Source organism: Glycine max, chromosome 12 (assembly GCF_000004515.6).
Source record: "Glycine max cultivar Williams 82 chromosome 12, Glycine_max_v4.0, whole genome shotgun sequence".
In the NCBI taxonomy this organism is placed as follows: domain Eukaryota; kingdom Viridiplantae; phylum Streptophyta; class Magnoliopsida; order Fabales; family Fabaceae; genus Glycine; species Glycine max.
This window is the reverse complement of record NC_038248.2, coordinates 1,119,514-1,130,030: the sequence shown is the minus strand read 5'-3', so window position 1 is coordinate 1,130,030 and position 10,517 is coordinate 1,119,514. Positions and strand designations below refer to the sequence as shown.

The following is a 10,517-nucleotide window of genomic DNA, read 5'->3' as shown; positions in this document are numbered from 1 at the left end:
GTATTGAATATCAAGTCAATAGAAAGATCAAAAGTGTACAAATTTTTTAACAGAGTACAATTAATTCAGTGAATTAATTGATTTCACAAAAAAGAAATAGGGGACTATATTTGCAAAATAGTAATAATAAAGAGAATCTAGGTTTAATATTGCTCAAGTCCCATTTTTAATGATAACATGCAAAAATATAACATTATGTGATTGAATTAAAGGCTAAAAGTGTATTTTTATTATATAAAGAAACTATCATTATCTTAACACTTGTAAGTTTCATTTGTTAAAAACACTTTTAAGTTTAGGAAGAAATTTCACCTATCACAAAGTGGTTGTATCTTGTTATATAAAGTATACACAATAAACCTTATCAGCTTAGACCTCGTCACAAAATGAAAAAATAAGTAAACTTTTATTAACCTATTACAATTACATTTCAATTCAAATTTGAACCCCATTGTTCCCATTATAAATATGAAGATAGCATATGACTACTAGTGTATTATAATCAAATCTCAATTCAAATATGATATACAATGTGAAACTAAAAGAAGCACAAAAGAAAATATATTAATAATGTGTACTTTGTGAACAAAATAATACACTTATATTTTTAATCATAGATTATTGTGTGGATTGTTTTGCGAAACAATGCTTTTCTTTCATGACTCTTTTTATCGTTTTAGACTCTTGTCCTAATCAGATGAATCATCTATTATTTGATGATGTTTGAGGTGTTTCTCGAGTTAGGATTTAGTTTATATGTGATTTGACTTTTGGTTTCTATTTGTTGTTTGTTGATTTCTCACTCAAGAGAAATGTAGATTTATTAATTTTATAATAATTATTTTAAAAGTCATAATTTTTAACTAATTAACAATATAATTCTAAAAATGTAATTCACAACATATAAAAATTATTTTCTTTCCTAATTTTCTAATACAGTTTTTTATTTACTTTGAAGTCAAAATCTAAAATGTCTTATAAGAACTTATATTAATAAATGTCTCTTTCAAAATGATTCATAATTTTCAGTTTTTATTTATTTTTTTAAACTAAAACAAGTTTTGTTTGGTATTACAAATTATAAATTGATAAAAGAAGTCAACTCACTTTATTCCATCCTGTCATGTAAAAAAAGGGTAAAATATCCCATTAGACCACACCAATCCATAAATGATTCAACCTAAATCCTTTTAAATTTTTTATTTAATGGATTTTCATTTTTTTTTCAAAACTATATTTTTGTTTATTTAAATTTCAATTTAACGAGTTGACTTTCTGCCAATTTTATACCTATTTGCATATGAATTTTAGATATAAAAACCAAAATCTAAATTCATAGTCACATCCCTGTCACCTATCCAATAACAATAGCTCTACATGTCTTCATTCATAAGTCCAAACTAATTTCATCATAGCTCCTTCCTCGTTGAATTGCTTATCTATAATCCTCAGATCGCCATCACAAACTCACAACATAAACCTTTATTCCTTTCATCAATCACAATATCACGATCCCTATTTCCCTTCCCCATTCACAAAATCCTGATATCACAAACCCTAGACCCTTTTTTCATTCACAAATTCCTGGTATCATGAACCTTGGTTCCCCGTCTCCATTCAAAAAATCTTGTTATCACAACCTCTGATTCCCTTCTTCATTCACACAATTTCAATATCACAAACCCTAATTCCATTCACCATTCACAAAAAATCAATATCACAACCCTAGTTTCATTACTTGTTCACAAAATCCCATACACAGCAAACCATAAATCACATTCATCGTTCAAAAATTTCACAAACAATGATTCCTTTTTCCATTCACAAATCTCACAAAACCTAACTATTCTCCTCATTCATAGACTTTCAATATCACAAACCGTAATTCCTTTCCTCATTCACATAATTTTGGTATCACAAACCCCAATTCCTAGTCTCATGTCAATCATTTTTCATTCGTCGTTCTCAACTACCTCAAATCGTTATCAATTTCTTTCAGTTGCTCACAAAATCAGCTAATTTTTCTCATTGTTGTGGTGTGATTTTGATTTTCCCAAACTATAAATATTTGCACATAAAATAAAGATTAACAAAAAAATATTAACATATAATTTTTGTGATAAATAGAAAAATGCTAAAAGTTTATCATGAACATTCAATGACAAGAAGGATCTCTACTCGATGTGGTCGTGTTGAGATAATTTAGACTTTTTATTTATTTATACATAGATAGTTTTAGACAGTTAATTCGAATTTTTATATTTCAAAATTAAATTCATTGTCATGATCAAATTGTAAAGTATTATATAGTCGTTTATTACTATTATTTTGTGGGATATTATTATTAAATTACAAAGAAAACTCTTATTTTTTAAGACTTAATGCAAAAGTTGTTAAATGACCATAATCAAGTATGTTAAACATATATAAAACACATAAATATTGAATTATATCATGATCAATATGATGATAATTAGTTATTATATATTGCTATCAAGATAAAAAAAATATTATAAAAAATATTATATATTATTCAATAATTAATTATTAATAATTTAATGTAATATAGGAGCTTAAAAAAAAAATAGAAAACTCAAGTGAGCCAACTTCGTATGTGTCACCGAATTTGATCAAATTGAATTAAATGTATTTTTGGTCCTTTATCATAATAATCGGACCACCCAAAACATCCTGATTGAACCGGTTCGTATGGATAGGTCCGATTTTTATAAGAATGGTTTTAGTCACATGATGATTTTTTTTAAGATAATAATTAAAATTGAATAGCAAGACTAACAAACATGCATGCCGTTTTGTATGTTTTTTTTATCCATACACGCGTTTTTTGTTTTTGCGTACATGCGGTTTGTTTTTGAATGCAGATGCATATCCGTTTATAACTGCTCCCGATCCGTTTTCCCTCTTTTATGTTGACAAAGGTCAAAATCATCCCACATCACTGTGAAACCCCAATCTCTAAAACACTGGAAGGCGAGTGAGGGAAATCCATGTAATCCGAGTCCGAGCACGAGCATTTGCATTGGCATGGAGAGGGGAAGCATCAACAGCGAACAGAGACTACAGTCCCTTGAGCGTCGCATTGAGGAGAAGGAGAAGCAACTCGGCTCCGTTAAACGCCAACTCGGCCGCGAAATCGACGCCAAAGAGAGGGAATACGACGTCGTTCGGAGGAGTGTCGAAGAACGGAACCGAGAGTTGGAAGCCAAGACCAACCAGTTGGAGTCCGTACAGAGGAGGATCAGCGAATGCGACAGGGAACTGAGGCTGAAGGAGGAAGAATGCAACTGGAAACTCGACAGGATGCACCGCGTGATCACTGAGCGCCAAGAGCTTTACCAGAAAACGCAGAGGGACATTCAGGATACTGACCGTGAACTCGCCGAGAAGGACGCGCGCCTCTGTTTGATCGTGGACTTGATTAGAGAGCGAGAGCAAGAGTTGAGGGCCAAGGACGCCGAGTTCCATCAGCTTTACGACAGAGTTCACATGATGCAAGACGATGTCAGGACTCTTACCAACAAAGTCGCTGAACGCAACGAGGAGCTTAGGACCAAAGAGGAAGAGCTTGATGTGGTGCGGAGGTTGATTAACGAGCAAGGCAGTGACACCGTCAAGTCCATGCGTGCGAGGATTAATCAGCTTCTTCGCGAGGTTCGATCTAGCAGGGAAGAGATTGTTTCTCTCAACTGCTTCATGGAGAAAAGAAGTCTGGAGTTTGAAAAGAAAGAGAAGGATTTCGAGGCAACCAGGAATAAGTTTGAGGAGATAGTCAGGGAGTTGCAGTCAAAAGATAAGCAATATGAAGTAACAGGGAAGGAGCTTGAGTTAAAAGAGGCACGGTTTAAAGTGCAATTGAAGGATTTTGAGTCTAAAGAGAAGCGCTTTGAAGGACAAATGAAGGATCTTGGGTTCAAAATGAAGCAATTTGAATGGAAAGAGGCACGGTTTGAAGGGCAGGTGAAGGAGCTCAAGTCAAAAGAGAAGTGGGTTGAAGAACAAATGAAGGATCTTGAGTTCAAAAGGAAGCAATTTGAAGGGAAACAGAAGGAGCTTGAATTGAAAGAGGCACAGTTTGAAGGGCAGGTGAAGGAGCTCAAGTCAAAAGAGAAGCAGTTTGAAGAACAAATGAAGGTTCTTGAATTCAAAATGAAGGAATTTGTAGGGAAACAGAAGGTGTTTGAACTGAAAGAGGCACGGTTTGAAGGGCAAGTGAAGGAGCTTGAGTCTAAAGAGAAGGGGTTTGAGGAACGAGTGATGAATCTTGAGTCAAAAGAGAAGCAATTTGAAGGTCAAGCAAAGGAGCTTGAATCAAAACAGAAGCGTTATGAAGGCCAGGTAAAGGAACTCCAATCAAAACAGAACCAATTTGAAGGACTGGTACGTGCACATGAGTTGAAAGAGAAGCAATTTAAAGGAGAAGTCTGGGAGCTTGGTTCTAGAGAGAAGCAATGTGAAGGAAGACTGAAAGAGCTTGAGTCAAATGAGAAGCTGTATGAAAGAAAAGTCAGGGAGCTTGGTTCTAGAGAGAAACAATATGAAAGAAGAGTAAAAGAGCTCGAGTCAAATGAGAAGCTGTATGAAAGAAAAGTCAGGGAGCTTGGTTGTAGAGAGAAACAATATGAAAGAAGAGTAAAAGAGCTTGAGTCAAATGAGAAGCAGTGTGAAAGAAGACTGAAAGAGGTTGAGTCAAATGAGAAGCAATATGAAACAAAAGTGAAAGAACTTGTTTCAAATGAGAAGCAATATGAAAAAAGAGTGCTTGAGCTCAAATCAAATGAGAAACGGTTTGAAATACAAGTGAAGGGGCTCGAGTCAAAAGAGAAGCAAATTGAAGGACAAACGATGGATCTTGAGTCCAAAAAGGATCAATATGAAGGACAAGTGAAGGAGCTTGAGTCAAAAGAAGCACGGTATAAAGTGCTACATGAGGAGCTCGAGTCAATACAGAAGCAGATTGCAGGGCAAATGAAGGATCTTGAGTCCAAAAAGAATCAATTTGAAGGACTAGTGAAGGAGTTTGAGTTAAAAGAGATACAGTTTAAAAAGCAACTGAAGGAGCTCAAGCAAAATGAGAAGCCGTTTGAAGGAAAAGTAAAGGATTCTGAGTCAAAACAGAATCAATCTGAATCATTAAGAAAATCATTTGAAGAGGAACAAGTGTCGAAACAGAAGTCCAATGACCAACAACAGTTCACAGATGCCAACAGTTCAAACAACAGTGCAAATCTCTTTAACCAACAACATCTTACAGATGCAGATAATAGCAAGAATTTACTTTTGTTCATTAATCTTTTGGAAAAGTATGAGTTGATGTGTAGTCAAGTCTCTAATGCTCTCCAAACATTTGCTAACCCTACTAAGCTGGTGCTAGATACAATAAAAGGTTTTTACGCTTCTCATTCAAGGCAAGAACTTATTGAATATGGTGCCAGTATCTCAAGGAGAATCTGTAATCTTTTAATGGATGAATTAAAGAAATCTTCGCCAGTGATTGGGATTCGTGTTAAGCAAGAAGCAAAGAAATTGGCAAGTCACTGGAAGGCAAACTTAGTTGTGGGTGATAAGGATTGTTTGGAGGTTCTGGACTTTTTTAAGTTTGTTGCTACTTATGAGATTGGTTCATCTTTCGATGCAATTGAGCTTCAGAGGCTTCTAGATATAATTTCCCTGCAATATCAAACTCTGCATGCCCTTGGTAAAACTGAAGAACCTCCAGGTAAATGCATGCGCCTCTCTCTACTTTGTCGAAACAATTTTCACCTCAACTGTTTTCTTTAATCATATTGATGTTTTTTTTATTCACCTGATCTGTATATTACCTCTCTAGTCAGGTCAATGTTGTATATCTTAATCAAATTGACAGATCTCCATAATTTTCTTGAAGATAGATAAATATCTTGTAGTAATATGCTGTTGAACTGACTAGAATTATATATTTTTTAGAATCTCTTGGCATCCTTTCATCAAGTGGCTTATTATAGATTAATGTAGTTTTGTTTTTTTCAAATATTTCCAAATGGTGCATGGTGTATGCGGTACAATACTGATTCAATTTCCTGACAAACCATTGGAGCACTTGATCTTTAAGATCAAAGGGAAGAAACAAGAAGTGTAATCTCTAACTGGTTAGCAATACAAAAAGCACCTTTAAATCACCTGTTTTCTCTCTAGAGATTAGAGTAGTCTGCAATGAAGACAAAAAACATTTTGTTACTTCTTTTGTTTGGTTGAATTCAATCCTTACAAGCCTTATGTATGTATCTGATACATATACATATGTCATGTCTTTCAGTTTATTAAGTTAGAAACTTATTTTCACCATTTTTTTTCTGCTAGAACTTATTTGCAGCATACTAGCCATTACACAAGCTATTTTGCATTTGTATTTTCTTCATATTAGAATTTAGAACATCATTCATGATAGTGATCATATGATTCATATCTATTGGCCAATTGTTCAAACACAAAAATGTCTTGTCAATTGTTGTTCACATGCCAAAATGCTAAATAATGATGCATACTCCGTCCATATGGAATTATCTTATATTTTACTGTGTATATACTATAGCACCACATATTGATTAACGTTATCCTAAATACTTTTATAACTATCTAATGCTAAATGGACCTCATTCAGGTAAAATCAAGTTTATGATGCAATAGCATATATCTGTCTAATCTGTTACTAGCTCTGATACATTTATCCCTGAAAAGAGAAAAGGTGTAACTAAGTGTTTGGTTCTGCATTTATTCTACCATCGTCTTGTGTTACATTGTTCTGTTTTAATAATGTTCATGATCTGTTCTTTTCGGAGAATATTCTTTCACTTATTCGTATATTATCCTCTCATTTCAGTTTCTTCTAGTGTTATAGCACTATGATGATGTTGCTTCTAAATATTAGTATAGAGTGGCTTTCTTTCTGTCACCCATGCAAATCAAGTTTGGAGAGCTGCTTTGCTTTATTGCTGACTTTTGTATTGCATTCTATGATCACCATTTTACTATTTGTCAACTTGATTTTCTGACGCTTTCATAGTTTTATCTTACACAGATAATCAATCGAGTCCCACCATTGATGGAAGAAATTTGCAGTTTCCCTATATTGAGCACACAAATGAGTTTATTAGCGCCAACATGTTAGTTGATCTCCATCCATCATCAGATCCAGCAAAAGTTGTTTTGGATATGATTCAGATCCCTATTGGTTCAGAGAAAAAGGGAGGCGAAGGTGTTATTATCATTGATGAGAGCCACATCTTTCTGTTGGAACAGTTGATGAGAATCTCACCACGGGTCAAACCCCATGTAAGAGAGGAGGCGCAGAAGATAGCATTCAATTTGGAAGCGAACATCAGAGAAAGTGCTGAAAACTCTTTGACAATTCTGGGCTTTCTATATCTATTGTCCATTTATGGATTGGTTTCTCATTTTAACAAAGATGGACTCTTAAAGCTCTTTGAATCTGCTGCTCAGCACAAGCAAGCTGTAGAGCTGTTTCGGACTCTTGGTTTTGTGGATAAAATCTTTGGTATGTCTTATTTAATCACCATAGCTATTTTGTGTTTTTTTTTTTTGGGTGGAAATAATATAGTTTTTTATTTTTTATTTTTTTATAATACATTGGTAAGACAACACATTGTACATGAAACATGCTCTACACATATAGTAAGACTAAAGTATTAGCTGTTTGAGGGAAATTGAATCCATATTTTCTTGCAACTGTAGTTGTCTTCACAGATTTTTTATATTGCTTACCCTAACATCCCTCTTTCTTTAGTTAACAAATTGACATCCTGGTTAGTGCTTGGAATGAACTTTAATTCCAAAGGACTTTTCTGAATTGATTTGATGAAGTCAAATTACCTTTGTGTCTTGCAGATTTTGTTCAGAATCTTATTATGAAGCAGCAGCACATAGTAGCTGTTAGATTCATTTGTGCATATAAGTTGGCCGACAAGATCCAACCAGTTGATCTCTTGCGACAACATATGGAGAAAGTAAAGTCGGTCACCAAGAGGTTTGTTTGCAAAAAAAAGTCCATCGAACAAAAGGTTATTTTTCCCTTTTCAAATTCCATTTCATTAACTTATCAGTCTTCATATAGTTGCATAGTAGTTATATGTTGAACGTGAATGCAGCTTAAGGCCAGGGATGAAGAAATTGCTAGTCTGGGAACTGTTCTAAAGTGCATTTCAGAGAACAACCTAGAATCTCAGGATCTAGTTAAAGAGATTAATGAACGCATTGTTGATCTAGAGCAGCAGAAGGAAAATATTGTTCGTTCAGCCTCAGGACCTTCCTCCAAAGTTGAAGTGCAGCAACCTGAAGAAAAGACATGTGCTGGAGAAGCAGTCACCCAATTGCAAAAGGCTGGAGAAAAGCAATGTGACAAGGAAGCAGTGACCGTAACCGTGCACAAACCTGAAGAAAAGAAACGTGATACTGGGGTACTCCTCCCCATTAATAATCAGTGGGGCAACATCAGCAAACGTCCTCGGACAGCTGTAACTCACCCTCGGTTCACTCCTTCTCCCCAATACCAGCGTGTGTTTATGCCTGTGCCCGGTGCCCCGCAGTTTGGTTTACCCGCAGCCTACTTTGTTCCTGCTAATTCTATGGGTGTGGCTCGGTCTGGAAACACTGGAACACATTACTGTGGTAACTCTAGGCCATATCCTCCTTTTAGATGACCTCCTTTGAATATGTTCATTACTTTCTGTAATTTTGGTAGTTTTTGCTGCAAAGCTGTGCATATGGAATTCATTTATCGGAAGCATCTCCAACCGTGCTTATCTCATGGTGGAGTTTGCTTAAATCATTTTTAGTAGACTCTACATTCTTGTTGCATGGGATTTAAGAACCTTGACAAGCTTTCTCTCTAATGTTACAACTTTTTACAACTTACACCGAGTTTTACAGTTCTTAAGAATTGTTAAGAATGATTGCTTACTTATATAAGGTCATGTCAATTACTCTAATGGTGAAATTATATTGATTCTTAAGTTCTAAGAACCCGTAATCAATTCTCATTGAATATATGCTGAGGAAATAAAATCTGTTAAATAGAAAATATTTTATAGCAAAAGTACTATAGCGTGTTCTTGTCGGCATAGATATTCATCTTTACTCTCAAGCTAGAAAGATTGTTTCCACATTTTCCCTTGTTGCTAATGTGTTTTTTTTTATACAGTAGAAAAAATAAAGCAAAGCAGAACTAAACTCTAATGTGCAACAAGGTAGGTTAGCAACAAGTTACTGCTTACCTTGTTGCTAATGTGTTTCAACTTCAAATATACGATCATTGTAATAATTTAATATATGGAGGCTCAGCATGGAATTGGTAAAAGTACGTGCTACAATTACAGCCCTTTCCGGATGATTGGTTTTGATATTGAAGAGTGTTGAGTTACTAAACTCTTACTTAAATTCCATTTTGAAGATATATTTAAAAAATATAAACATTATTTGAAATTATAGTATGCATTATATGTGTTGATATATATTACTTAGTACATGCAATATTTCTTCAATCTAATCTATACATAACATCAATGGACACCATTTTTTTCATGAAAATCAAGAGATCTTTTTCTCATATTAATTCCATATTTTTTTTACTCTTTATTTTTTATACTCGCATTTTAAAAGCATTCTCTTTATATGGAGTATAAATAATACACTCCTAAAGATGAAAAAGGATGAAAGGTCCCATTTTAATTATAAAGAAAATTTTGTACAAGGGATAAAAAGTAATTTTGTACTTTGTAGTAATGAGTGAGTTTATTTAAATTTATTTCTTAGAAAACATTTATTTTAATAAAATAAGTAATTTTTTGTTTTTTAACATGTTTGTCTAGGCAGTGTTTTTATTTTAAAAAATATTTTCTACTTAATTTAAAAATAAATCATATCTATTTATTAAAAAAAATATATTGTTTTAAGTTTAAATAAACCATTAACTTATGAAAGAAAAAAAGAATTGTATTGTAATGATGTGCCAAGTGCGGACACTGACAAAGCAACCTTCCGTGTATGTGCCGTGTGCCGTGTGCCGTGTTAGCATGGCAATTGATGCCAAAGTGCAAAGTAAAGTACAGAATCCAATATACAATATCATCCATGTATGGCAAATTGGCATCCTAGGGAGGAGTGCATTTTGGCGTATATGGTACATGCGGAAAAGTACAAGTACGGATGGTCCCTCATTGAGTCACACGTGTATGGTTCTTGTGTAATTCGCTACGCCTACGGGATTCCTTTTCTCTTTTTCATCATTATGCTTTCGATTTTTGGGTACGGTGTAGTACCCAGACCAAAACCAAATGTAAAGTAATTTGAAGTCATCACCAATACCATACTGCATACTTTATTCATTCTTTCTTTTGATTTTGTCTAATGCATCAGTAAAAACACTGTCTAAAAGACATCAGTTTTAAATTATATATATGTTAGTCAAGCTTAAACTCAAACTACATGTTTTTATGTTTTTCTTC

The 10,517-nt window shown here is 34.0% G+C and overlaps 1 protein-coding gene across 2 annotated transcripts; it reads left to right on the top strand.

Annotated features, from left to right (window-relative positions):
* The first annotated feature begins 2,803 nt into the window (after positions 1 to 2,803).
* LOC100782802 (golgin subfamily A member 6-like protein 22) lies at positions 2,804 to 8,924 on the top strand. Of its 2 annotated transcripts, none has more exons than XM_006591946.4 (4): positions 2,804 to 5,737; positions 7,076 to 7,552; positions 7,903 to 8,075; positions 8,163 to 8,924. In XM_006591946.4, the coding sequence occupies exons 1-4, from the start codon at positions 3,046 to 3,048 to the stop codon at positions 8,712 to 8,714; spliced, it is 3,894 nt and encodes a 1,297-aa protein (XP_006592009.1). In that variant the 5' UTR covers positions 2,804 to 3,045; the 3' UTR covers positions 8,715 to 8,924. The 2 variants fall into 2 exon arrangements, with proteins under 2 accessions (XP_006592009.1, XP_006592008.1); XM_006591945.4 differs by having other exon boundaries at positions 7,061 to 7,552.
* The last annotated feature ends 1,593 nt before the right edge of the window (positions 8,925 to 10,517 follow it).

Bases quoted from the DNA above. Each gene is read 5' to 3' on its own strand.
- LOC100782802 (XM_006591945.4), top strand. From the start codon at position 3,046: ATGGAGAGGGGAAGCATCAACAGCGAACAGAGACTACAGTCCCTTGAG. The intron at 7,553-7,902 runs GTATGTCTTATT...TGTGTCTTGCAG, and splicing joins TTTTGTGGATAAAATCTTTG to ATTTTGTTCAGAATCTTATT. The intron at 8,076-8,162 runs GTTATTTTTCCC...ACGTGAATGCAG, and splicing joins AAAAGTCCATCGAACAAAAG to CTTAAGGCCAGGGATGAAGA.